This window comes from Triticum dicoccoides, chromosome 4A (assembly GCF_002162155.2).
Source record: "Triticum dicoccoides isolate Atlit2015 ecotype Zavitan chromosome 4A, WEW_v2.0, whole genome shotgun sequence".
Classification (NCBI taxonomy): Eukaryota; Viridiplantae; Streptophyta; class Magnoliopsida; order Poales; family Poaceae; genus Triticum; species Triticum dicoccoides.
Window position 1 is genome coordinate 711,460,253 of NC_041386.1, and position 12,225 is coordinate 711,472,477.

At 43.6% G+C, this 12,225-nt stretch overlaps 2 protein-coding genes across 2 annotated transcripts; one reads left to right on the forward strand and one right to left on the reverse strand.

Moving 5' to 3' along the window:
* The first annotated feature begins 315 nt into the window (after positions 1 to 315).
* On the forward strand, positions 316 to 3,388 carry LOC119288077 (multiple organellar RNA editing factor 2, chloroplastic-like). The gene is made up of 4 exons (XM_037567696.1): positions 316 to 769; positions 865 to 962; positions 1,050 to 1,115; positions 2,955 to 3,388. The coding sequence occupies exons 1-4, from the start codon at positions 372 to 374 to the stop codon at positions 3,098 to 3,100; spliced, it is 708 nt and encodes a 235-aa protein (XP_037423593.1). The 5' UTR covers positions 316 to 371; the 3' UTR covers positions 3,101 to 3,388.
* Positions 3,389 to 3,890: 502 nt separating this feature from the next.
* Positions 3,891 to 11,956, reverse strand: LOC119288078 (protein ENHANCED DISEASE RESISTANCE 2-like). The gene is made up of 22 exons (XM_037567697.1): positions 11,466 to 11,956; positions 10,548 to 10,622; positions 9,969 to 10,022; positions 9,427 to 9,492; positions 8,904 to 9,004; positions 8,762 to 8,820; positions 8,557 to 8,673; positions 8,417 to 8,457; positions 8,213 to 8,313; positions 8,031 to 8,126; positions 7,321 to 7,385; positions 7,168 to 7,239; positions 6,932 to 7,087; positions 6,570 to 6,790; positions 6,443 to 6,479; positions 6,203 to 6,336; positions 6,022 to 6,123; positions 5,466 to 5,510; positions 4,906 to 5,046; positions 4,732 to 4,827; positions 4,480 to 4,581; positions 3,891 to 4,393 (listed from the first exon to the last, which is right to left on the reverse strand). The coding sequence occupies exons 1-22, from the start codon at positions 11,754 to 11,756 to the stop codon at positions 4,277 to 4,279; spliced, it is 2,289 nt and encodes a 762-aa protein (XP_037423594.1). The 5' UTR covers positions 11,757 to 11,956; the 3' UTR covers positions 3,891 to 4,276.
* Between the last annotated feature and the right edge of the window lie 269 nt (positions 11,957 to 12,225).

Genomic DNA, 12,225 nt, shown 5'->3' on the forward strand with positions numbered 1-12,225 from the left:
TACCCTAGGCACATATCAAGGCCCGATGGCCTTAACCCAAGCAACCAAGGGCGATCGGAGGAGGAAAGATCAAGGGCTCGATGGATCGCCTCCGGGGGAAAAGAAAACCCTAACCAGAGGGAAAGCTGGCGTTCAGCGGTTCCGTAGGGCGGAGGGTGCGCCCGATGCACTACTAATAATAACTTTTTTTAGTCTACTACTAATAATAACTGCTCTTGAGTAGCTCGCACATCCGGCCCGTTTCTGGCCTACAGGCCCATCTGAGCGAGAACAAACCCGTCCTCAACTAACCCAAAACCCATCACCCTCACACACACCCGCCCCACCTCGCACCACCCGGAACCCACTGCAGCGGCTAGGGTTTTACGCAGATGGCCGCCGCCGCCGCCGCCGCCGGAGCCCGGAGGCTCCTCGCCCGCCGCGCGTCCTCCTCCCCCGTCTCCATCTCCGCCCTCCTCCGCCGCGGGGGCGCGGCGGCGGCGACACCCCACGAGCCGCTGCTGCGCCCGGCGGCCCTCGCGGGCGTCGCCTCCCGCCTCGGCTTCGTCCGCGGGATGGCGCGCCGGCCGGGCGGCGACGGGTACTCTCCGGCGCGTTCCGGAGGAGGAGGAGGCGGAGGGGACCGCGCCCCCACCGAGATGGCGCCGCTGTTCCCTGGGTGCGACTACGAGCACTGGCTCATCGTCATGGACAAGCCCGGCGGCGAGGGCGCCACCAAGCACCAGATGATCGACTGCTACATCCAGACCCTCGCCAAGGTCCTCGGAAGGTGCGCCCCCCACCCGTCCCTGATGCGTTCCCCTCGTTTCTGTAGTGTGGTTCTGTATCTAACTCTTGCACCGGCTTGTCTTGTCTGCAATTCAGCGAGGAGGAGGCCAAGAAGAAGATCTACAACGTCTCCTGTGAGCGGTACTTCGGTTTCGGGTGTGAGATCGACGAGGAGACATCCAACAAACTGGAAGGTTTGTTTCTGTCCGTCACCGTTTATTGCCCTCCTGTTTATTTTTCGGAAGACGAAATATACCTGATGCGCTTTTGATATGCTGCAGGCATTCCTGGTGTTTTGTTTGTGCTTCCTGATTCGTATGTTGATCCTGAGCACAAGGACTATGGAGGTAGGTGTTTGTCTGCAACCATGTCGAGGAGATCAGTTAATCTTGTCGGTATCTATGCTATTTATAGGTGTTCCACATGATTAGTTCTAGCATAGAATTATTCTTAGAACACTAGATACTGAATGTGGTGTCCCCCATGTCGCTTGGTAATGTGAACGAACCCTATATGTGCAGTGTCTCTTTCAGGGAGTAATGCTCCTCTGAAATGGGAGTTACCAACTACTGGGGATAGGATATTCAGTTGATTGCAATGACATTTCTTCAGACCAGATGTAGTCCCAAAATGATCTAGTTCATCTTGGAAAATTATGACGTCTTACATGCAATGTTCTGCCTTGTTTGTTAATGAACTAAGATAAAAACGTCTCTCTAACAGATCAGCACCTTGGTAAAATGTCGTTTAGATTAGTAGAGATTAAACATTACTAGCACATTTACCCCCTGTTGGGGTATTGATTATTTGAACCATTAATCTTTTTTGGAGTTTTGCTCAGTCACCATTCTTTTCAACAATTTTGTATCCATCTTGGCAAAAGAAGGAAGCTTACACGGCGTTGTCTTGCTTCGAATGCTAACGGGCTAAGAACAATGTATCTCTTACAGTTCAGCACCTCAGCGAAATGGGGTTCTAATCAGTGGAGATGAGACATTGGATAGCTCATTTACTGGCTTTTAATCTCTTCTGAGTTTAACTAGTAGTCATTCTTTACAAAATGCCCTTTAATCCATTTTGGCAAAGTTGTGAGGTCTTAAAGGGTGCCCTGCTCTGAATGCTAGTGACTAAGAAAAGATGTCTCTCTGATGGTTCAGCTCCTCAGCGAGATGAGATTCTGATCATTGCAGATGAGACATTGGTCACACATTTACCGCCTCTAGGGTTGTTGCTTACTTCAAGATATCCATTTTTTTAGTCTGGTTCGTTGCCATGCTTCACCAAACATGACTCAGTTGTCCATCTTGGCAAAGCGTTGAAGCCTACTTGGCGATGTATTGCTTTGAATGTTAATGGACGAAAACTAAATGTCACTCCTAACTGTTCAGCACCTTGGCAAATAGATGGGGTTCTGATGAGTGGAGATGAAACATTAAGTTTCCTTTTGATCTCTTTTGAATTTAACTAATAGTCATTCTTTATGAAGGTTCTTTAGTCCATCTTGGCAAAGCTGTGACGTCTCAAAGGCAATGTCCTGCTTTGATTGCTTATGGACTAAGAATGAACGTCTCTCCGACTGTTCAGCACCTTGGAAAAATGGGGTTCTGATCAGAGGAGATGAGACAGCTAATATATATGCTGGCCTTTTTCCTGTTTTGAGTTGAATTAGTGGTCATTCTTTACCGAAATTGTTTTGCAGTCCATCTTAGCAAAGTGGTGAGCCTTAATTGGCAATGTCTTTCGCTGAATCGAAAGGTGGCTACCACAGCAGCTTTAGTGTACCTTTGTTGTGGGATCTGCCGAAGTGATTGCAGTTATTTGTGTACTTCATTGGTTTTGGCAGTAACCTGATTTAGTTTTTGACGGACTTGAAGCAAATCTCTGTTATTTGATTCTGCACTTTGGTACAGTGAAGTTGTTGAACAACACCAATCACAGCTACTATCTTTAACTGTTCAGCCTGTATAATATGTGAATATCTTTTGGTTCTGCACTTCGGTAGGGTGAAGTTGTTATATAATGCATTCACGGCTATTATCTTTTCCTGTCTAGCCTGTATAGTATTTCGATATATTTGGATTAAACTAGGTTTTTTAGATTTTCCTCATAAATATTTGATTTTGCAGCTCTGCTGACCACTCTTTTGAAGTAATGTACTCATGTTCTGTGATCTGTCTGATTTGCAGCTGAGCTTTTTGTGAATGGGGAGATTGTTCAGAGGTCTCCAGAGAGGCAGAGAAGGGTGGAGCCTGTGCCGCAGAGAGCATCAGATAGGCCTAGGTACAACGACAGAACCCGCTACCAACGGAGGAGGGAGAACCAACAGCGGTGATGAGCCGAGGTGCTCGATTGAAGATCAAATAACAAGCCCTGGTGGTTTCCGCAGGGTAAACTGAAAGGATAAATATCATCTATGGAATAGAAGAACTGCATGTTCACTGTATGCCAACACAAGTATTTTCTTTTCTTCATGTTGGTGATTGCGTGTCTTGGATGTATCAAACTAGTTATTAGAGAGAGCTTGGAAGTATTTGGAATTGCGTCGTTATCGTTAACTCTACAGTCGTGTGCCCTTGTGAATCCGATTTGCTGAATAAACTGCTATGTTTGTTCATTCTCAGTTGCTTAAATTTTCTGTCAATCTTGTTCACCTAAAACCCGCATACTACGAAGCTAAAATTTGCACCAATGGAGTTATCCAAGTTCAGCGAAGTGTTGGTATGACCTTTGGGTTGCGTGTCATGTATGGAGTGGATCGAGATGGGCATTGTTGAATTGTGGATCCAGAGGCTTATTTAAGAAAAGTTTCAAGCAAGCAGTTCCTCACAAAAATTTAAATCCCAGTTTATACAGGAACTGAATTGTTCTCGAGTCAAAATTCGGGCATTCCAACCATGAGACCTGGACTATGTCTACGTACAGACTAAATCTGTACCTTCAACAACAATACAGGTGTATGCTGTATCAGGAAGATGGAAGAACAGGAGAACCAAATTAAAAGAACTCATAGCACCCGCGGCAACCATTTGCATAACCCTTTCATGAACACAAATTCATACACAACAGTTCATTCATACACAACAGTTCTTGTAAGGATCTAGTGAAATTCTTCAACTCCCCAATAGAAAAATCTCACAGGCAAGTGAATCGATGAATTAAACTATTGCCGCCAAATGTAGCATATAAAGTGTGAGGCATAGTATATATACACAATAAAGAATCAAGTGAGGTATCCATGAATAATGTAGCTACAGTACCGACGTTTCAGCAGAAGAAACCGAAGAAGCGGCGGTTAAGATAAGGTCCGCAGTATGTACATACATGAACTGCGCCGTATAATCACCTACCAACTAGTAGCAACGGATCGATGGGATGAAACTGGTAAGAAAAAAAAATATGCCGTATGAACTCCACCGATGATGCTTTACAAATTGCAAATTGCTGCAGTGGCTCAGACAGATGGAGGGAGGAGCTCGAGGAAAGGACCAAAAATATCTGCACAAATGATTCACTCCACAGCTGAGGAAGTGTCATCGAGCACGGGAACTACTGCTGCGGAGGGTTCGATGTGCGAGAACCGTGCGGCGCCTATGAGTTGCTCCGGGAGCTCATCGTACGTGTTTGCCTGCAGGGGTAACAACAGTCAGAGAAATATTTCCTTTGGAGCGGAATCTTGGAGAATTTGGCAACGATGATGGGGGGTGTTTTTACCTGTATGAGAAAAGCCATATCGACTACCAAACTGGTAACTACACCAAAGACCAATCCCAGAACGCCATTGGCTACTGCTGAGGATCCAATGTCTACATCAACCTGCACAAGTAGACCCTGTGTGTCTTAGATAACCAGAAGAATGCAGTGTTTAAGCCTCAGTTATAAAAATTTAACTGTTACACGTACAATGCACTTTCGTATTTTTTCCAATGGAAGTAAATTTTTTTGTCAGTAAAATTAGTGCCTTACTTCAATGTACTCCGGACCGCGGATATAGCTGCAATCAACGGCCTTTCCCAATAAGCAAGGGGTACTTCCAACGCTTTGTCGAACTATCCAGGATCCCTGAGGAAGTCAACATGCTAGAGGTGAGCAAAGCTAACAACAATGCACTCGAACGGCTATGCATTTAAAAATTAACACCTTTGGAACAGATGGGATAAGCTTCAGTCTGCTGTTCCGGAAATCATCATCGCCATCAGCAAAACGCTGCAAGAGCGATCCTTTTTTCAAGGAATTTGTGACGAAGTAGAGGATCAGACTGTGATGAGTGGACCCGGGAATCTGCAAAAGCATGCTAACTTATATTAAAACAATGTACACAGAAGAGAAGCACCAACAGAATGAAAACAGGTATCTGGAGGAAAAGGCATGAGAATTATTATTTTCAGAGGGCGCACAATGATTACAAGATCAGCAAATAGAGGTTTAAACCATGCAATGTATGATTGTTAACTATACTAAATTGCATAACAGTATTTTTAATCGGTTCTCATTTGAAATGTTTTAGTGGACCATCACAAATAGGATGCTAAGAACAGATACAGATTCCTGAGCTACCATTTTGTCAAAGTCAAAACCAAGAGTGCAAATGGAAGTGGCTGATACTTTCTGTACTGCGTATGGTCGTATGGTCACTGTTCTCTCCGAGAAGAGGGCAGAAAGAAATGAACCATGCGGGGAGTGGAAGTACTTGAACTTACTTGTATGTTTACTACAAAGCTGAACATCCCCTTCTCAGCAGCAACCTGCAGTAGTAAAGCTTCAGTCAAAATCAATACATAACAGTAAAACTGAGTTATTTAAGGACCTCCCTCCCTTAAGTTCATGCATAGAGGCATAAATATTCAATGGTATCAACGTGCAGAGGTTCTCATGCTAGCGCAATAATGTGGTACTGCGCTTTCACTAATATTCAGTATATTTACATGATAAAAGAGCTAGCTACTGGTATGCAAAGCACAACTATATCAAAGCTTCCACGGTTCAAAAAACTATATCAAGCTTCTAATAGTTAATATCATTACATGAATGAAAGAAAATGATAGCGTGAGGTTTAAGAAAACAGAGAAAACGAATATTTATTTATTTACCTGTAGTTCTGCACACAAAAAACAGTAATACTAGAGTATTCCAAATGCTGCTTTGCAGGTTAAGGCAATGGTGTTTGATAAGTTGACAATCATATTGCGAGAATTATGAAAACAAGTCCACTGAGATACAAATAGACAGTTAATTAACCATACACAATTTACTTACCTGAGCAGCACATCCTTTACGCTTGGCAACATGATCCATACGTTTGGTATCCTTAAACCAGTCAGCTGCGACAAGCTCCATAAGGTACTTCCCTGCAGATACCTGAAACTCAAATAATAACATAATAAGCTCTTGATAATCTGCTTCTTCGAAAACAAGAAAAGATGTTGAACATTTGGACCTTTGATTTGTCATGTGAAAAGTTCTTGCTACGGACTTTGAAGATATTGCTATCAGGTACCGACCAACTGTTACGGCTTTTCTCATTTGCATCCTGACGAATAATGCCCGAAAAGCAGGACAAATCTATTGGATCTGGATCACCCAATATGATGCAAAGGCGTGAGATTAGAGTTGGGTGGTCATACAGGTAATTAGTACAGATATTAGAATACAAGATGCAGTTGGATAAGAAACGAACCAGAGCCCTTTGCGTCACTGTCAACATTGCCATCTTCCTGTACATGAATTGCAATGAGATTTTAGCGTAGTGTACCAAAAGATAACTTCTTGTAAACAAAGGAATAGCTCCGGTCTAGGGTTATCACCTCCAAGCTAGATTCGGGAGCTTGAAAGTCATCATCATCTTCTGACTCATCATCTATCATATCCGAATTTTCGTTAGCCGAGTCTGCTTGTTTGGTCTTTGAGTCAGCCTTTTGATGTTTCTGATCCTTTCTAACAGTGGGCACACTAGCCATAGTATTCATCACAGGAATCCTTGGAATTGTGTGAACGTCATCATTTTGGGAAAAGTATTCACGCAATCCTGGAAATATATGCAAATGTCGAACAATCACAGACTATTAACAAAAAAGAATACTGAAATGAGAGGTTATGACTTACAAGATTTTTATTTTTATTAACAGGTATTTAATTCATGCCGTAACAAGTTACAAGAGTTGTTTACCAGCAACGCAGTTCAGCATCTGCAGCACAGAGTGGTACTGGAATGATGTGACGTAATTCACACCCCATCCCTTGAGATCAATTTGCATAAGGTGTTGAACTTGAGTGCGAGGTCTTCCATTCACGGATTTGAGAGGAGTGATCTTGAAACCTCCACCTGAACTAATAGTAAGTTCAGGAAAAGATAAAAGCGACAAACTCTGTTTCTAATAATATCTCTAGCAGAAGGAAAATTACTTTCAATAGAAGCCCTCGCAAATCCTGGTTGGGGACCACAGTTCGGGTGTTCAGTAGATCGAAACAGCACAACTGCAATTTTAAACATGAAGCATTAAACAAGATGCTTTAATTGGATGATGTAACCAGAAATAAAATCACTCTAAAGCTTACCATAACTTCCATCATCATTGCGCCGCCAATATCGTACATAACAAAGATCTCGTGGCCAGACAACCCTGCAGGCTCAGTTGTTTACACTAGGCGGAAAATCTGAGGTAATGCAATGTAATTTATTACATATTAAAATCTTAGAATCCACGGTCTTATGGTTCTGCCACGTAGCCATGCAGCTTTGTAGTTTTCCACCAAAGTAAGCAAGATACGCCTATTCATTGCTGTCATGTGGTATGTTTTATATCTGACCCCTGCAGCCAGCTCCTCCGGTAAGTTGGTTTCAGTTCAATGCCGTTCAATTCTTTTTTGTGCGATGGAATGCCATTCATTTCACTTTTAGATTTATGCAGCAGGCTTAGCACGGACACATAAACCTACTATATATGCTCGGCATAAACCATACAGCATTGCTGCTTACTGCCAGATAGTGGAGTATCCAGCCACCAAACAGTACAAAATACTGGATTTGGAGTCCAGCAATTTTCCAATGCTACAGTATATGACTAGATGCCGAATTTTGAAGTTTCAAATTCAGATTTAAACGAGTCAAAGTCCATGCTCAGATAGTTCATTGACCTGCCAGGGTTATCCTGCCTACTCTTGTTATTTTAATAGGAGTTGCAAGTTGTAGCATCAAGCCAGCACCAGGTAAACGACTTGCAATTCAACCATAATGCAATTTGTTGATACAACAAAAAGGTACTTACATTGAACACCAGTTCAGCTGTAGCCGATGATATAGTATTGCAGTGTGACCATCAACCTCTTCAACTAAACTCCCATACTGGAAGCTACAATCCCACCTACATTTGAGTGTAAAGAAAACCTAGATCAACATACATATATATCAATATATGGGCAAGCAGAAAGTAAAGGAATACACGCTTACTCATATCTTGTTACATCCATACTCATTATCAGCCCAAAAATGGCTTCACATGTGGCTTCCACGACACCAACAGCCCTCATTGATCGGCTACAGCTTCTTGCCTGCACATGACATATTTTCTTTTGTAAATATATCCTCTGGTAGCAATTAGCAGGGGTTTCAGCACCTCTCCAACATTAAATCGATATAAAAGAAAGTACATACAAGGTATTCGACCTCCACAGGTTCTTCAAAGATGCGCAACCCTGCCAAGGATAGAAACAAGATACTAAACTTAATTCCATATGAACCAGGTGTGGTCTCTTATGGATGTCACAGACTATGTAAGGAACTAGAAAACTTTCCATTCTGGCATCTAAGCAGCCGCCAGTTCTTTCTAGAATTAGCTTGATTGGTGTCGTTCTGATTTGACAGACCAATATCAGGCTCTTTGGTCCAGTCATGTACAGAATCAGGAAGGCCTAGAAGAAAAAATGGTATATTTAGAAGTCAAAATCATTAATATAAAATAATAGATTTTGGCAGAAAATGTGCAACCAAACTTCCTACCCTTCCCTATAGTTGTCCTACGAAGCAGCATGGGACGGGGTTCCTCTTCGTCTTCAGGTCTACAACAGAATATCATTTCCAATTGATATAAGTATTAACCGGAAGAACTAATCTACAATTACAAGTACGAAGATTCACTTGCCCACTATCAGGGTCAGAGAATGAAAGCGGTCCTCCAAGATCCATGTCAAAGTCCAGTGACGCAAAAGCTTTACGGTTTTTAGCTGTCATAGTGTCCTGTTGCTGCATAATGAAGATCTTTATCAGAATGGAGTGTGGCGTTCGCCTGTTGTAGTTCTACACAATTTGGCACTGAGTTTTTCTGGGCAATTATCCACAATGTGACTTAATACATACTCCCTCCGTTCCAAAATAGATGACCCAACTTTGTACTATACAAAGTTGGGTCGTCTATTTTGGAACGGAGGGAGTATCCGTTGGTGCATTGCAGACTCCGGAAATTTACCAGCTGGCAGTGTTTTAGAATCTACGAGGGAAGAACAATGGGGTGTATTTACAGTCTAGCTAACTAAATGTTATTCACTTGCACACAATGACCAAACATGCAAATAATAATAAAAATGCCCATGATGTCTGATTCTATAATGATTACAGCAATTGACATATGTAGTTACAGTTTTTCAGACCTACTACACCTTGATTACCTGATCGATAAGGAGCTCTATCTTCTTTTTCCACACTAGGGCCTCCTCGATATTACGTGCACCCATCTGGTTGAAGAATGATAGGAACATGAATGATGGACAGTAATAGCAAACTGTTTACTATATACTCATGAGAAAAAATACTGGACTGAGAAGATTGTCAAGAAAGGGAGTCCCCCATATCAAAATTGCCAAACTTCAGCACATAAATTGCATAACATTCATTTCATTATCAAGCAGAAGTAATACTAGGTCCCATTTTGAAGAGCTAGAACAAAGGAAACATTATTTATTATATAAGCAGACCCACGTGATGAGGATATTATTGCCTTTTGAGGCTAAAAGAAGTATACCATTTCATTTGCAACTAAATTATACTCAGGAAAATGGTGCTACTAGTCTGCCTTGCTATTTTCCATTGCAGTATATTGTAGCAGTCCAAATTATCTTCCAAATGTAGGCAAAGGCGCATGAATAAATATGGATATAGTCAGATGGTTCTAAATTCTGATAACATTGAAGAGCTCAGATTTGTAACAAACCGTGATTGGATTGTCCTTTTCTTTCTTGTTGTAGACACACAGAACGTAAACCATCTGCGAGAGCAAGATAATAAGTAAATGTGTAGATGACAGTGCAAAATTAGAATACACGTCACAATTCATGCATATGCTGGAATATGCACATATAGATATTAACCTTACAGCAATGTCTGATAATTTGTCTAAGTTGATCAACTGTGCCGAAGTAGACACAATATATTACCATTTCAAAAAAAAATTTGATATGTTGTGTGTTCACTTTGTATGGTTTACCTGTTAACAGAACAGTTTACATGAATGATCAAAACTATAATACGTCAGTTTGTAGGTGAAATACATGCCACACTATTTGTTGGCAATCCTGTTCTGCTCAGAAGTACAATCCTCAAAAGTAAGGATACGGATTTTTCTGAAACTAACATGACAGAAATTTTATTCAAGATAAAAGCTAATGACAAGTGAATTTCATGTGCAAGGAACTAATACACCTAGTGCTCTCGACCAGCATTAATTGCCACACTCATTCTATAATGCATATTAATGTTTGATGAACTAAACCAAAGGGAAGAGCAGACTTACTTGTCCATGATGTGTTTTAAGCCCTCTATCCTCCACTCTGCAGTTCCCATCTACTAGAAGAGACTTAAGTGGCACCTGCACATCCACAAGATTTGCTCCGGAAAGTTAAACACAAGCAGCATGCCCCTGTTGCGGAATATACACTTGAACAATGTACTGGTATCAAATTGTTACGTTTTTGTTTATTGCATTGGAAACCTCTTGCTAAGGCTCGAGCAAAGAGGAATGTAGCTAACTGAAACTTGTCGGTTCCCACAGAAACAGCGGAATTTGTTCCAAGCATTCTTACTTCCTACTCCCATCTATGTGCTGTCCATCTATGCAAACATCACCTTGCAGGAGAACAGTAGACTCAATCATTGGAGCACTAAAAGAGGTCATCTATGTGCTCCAGGCAGATCAAGCAAGTTGCTCACATGATTTACAGGAAGAAGGAAAACCCGACTAATTCGCGAGGCTGGCATTCGTTAGCGCTTCCCAGACTCAACTAAAACATCCAATGATCCCAATGGTCAACAGCCCCAGCCCAACAGAGCACATGCAAATCATAATGAACGAATTCGCTCAGCTTCAGAGTTTACAACTGACACCAGCTCATGTGATTCTCAGTTTCTCACCGCACGAAGAAACATTCAATCCAGCAGATCCTAGCCTAACTGGTCCAACCACATCACAGATCAGACAACGAACTGCTCTCCGCCCAAATTTTATTTACCGCTCAGGCAACTAACTGAATCCCCCGATCGTCCTCCCCGCTCCACCCAAATTGGCCAGAGCACACCACGAGCGTGGAAAAATCCCGCTGAAAACTCGCCGGGGAGCAACGGGAGCTCTCCCCGGAAGGCGGACCGCGACCACGACGACTCCGGCAAGCTAATAACTGGACGGTACGGAGCTGTGAAGCTGTGGAGCACCTACCATGTTGTTGTCCTTGGGCTGCTTCTTGTAGTATGCGAGGAGCTTGTTGTCGAGCACGAAGTAGCGGGTGTGGAAGAAGGACCTCCCGATCTTCCGCCGCCCGTACCGCACCATCCACCCCTCGTGCCGCACCGCCGCCGCTGCAGCCGCCTCGGCGCCGCCCTTGGGCGGCAGCAGCAGCTCCCCGCTCCGCGCCTTGGGGGCCGGCCTCGGGGGAGGGCCGTCCGCTCCGCACGTCCGCCCGAGCTCCCCGCTCCTCGCCGCCTCCCTCCTGGAAGCCGACGAGCTCATCGTCGTCCTCGGCCCGCGGCGCTCGGCCGTCTCCCTCTCGCCTCGACGGCCTGGTCAGTGAGCCATTGCCGCGGCGGACGGGAGGGAGGAGGGGACGGGGAGCCCTGGGGTAGTCCGGCGAGAGGCGCGGCGGCCGGAGTCCGGCGAGGGCGCGGCGGAGGTGGGGGGAGGGGAGAGGGGAGCGGGGAGAGGACGGCGGCGAGAGTTTGTTTTTGTTTCTTTCGGAAATCGAGGCGGGGATAGCTAAGCTAGACCGGAATTAATTAATTAACTAATTATTGATTTCGTGTAGTAGATAATTAGCGGCTTTGTTTCCAGCTCTCCTACTGCTTCTCCTTTTGCCACTTTTCTCCGTAGCACCTCGTGCTTTAAGTCAAATTTCGTGTAAATACAATAAAATTTACACTGAGGTTCTTGGACCATGGAACGACCACTATTGGCATCACCGTTTACGTCGCCGTCGCTCTCT

Bases quoted from the DNA above. Each gene is read 5' to 3' on its own strand.
- LOC119288077 (XM_037567696.1), top strand. From the start codon at position 372: ATGGCCGCCGCCGCCGCCGCCGCCGGAGCCCGGAGGCTCCTCGCCCGC. The intron at 770-864 runs GTGCGCCCCCCA...TCTGCAATTCAG, and splicing joins CTCGCCAAGGTCCTCGGAAG to CGAGGAGGAGGCCAAGAAGA. The intron at 1,116-2,954 runs GTAGGTGTTTGT...TCTGATTTGCAG, and splicing joins TGAGCACAAGGACTATGGAG to CTGAGCTTTTTGTGAATGGG.
- LOC119288078 (XM_037567697.1), bottom strand. From the start codon at position 11,756: ATGAGCTCGTCGGCTTCCAGGAGGGAGGCGGCGAGGAGCGGGGAGCTC. The intron at 6,480-6,569 runs GTGATAACCCTA...ATTCATGTACAG, and splicing joins CTCCCGAATCTAGCTTGGAG to GAAGATGGCAATGTTGACAG. The intron at 4,582-4,731 runs GTAAGGCACTAA...CTACTTGTGCAG, and splicing joins GCGGTCCGGAGTACATTGAA to GTTGATGTAGACATTGGATC.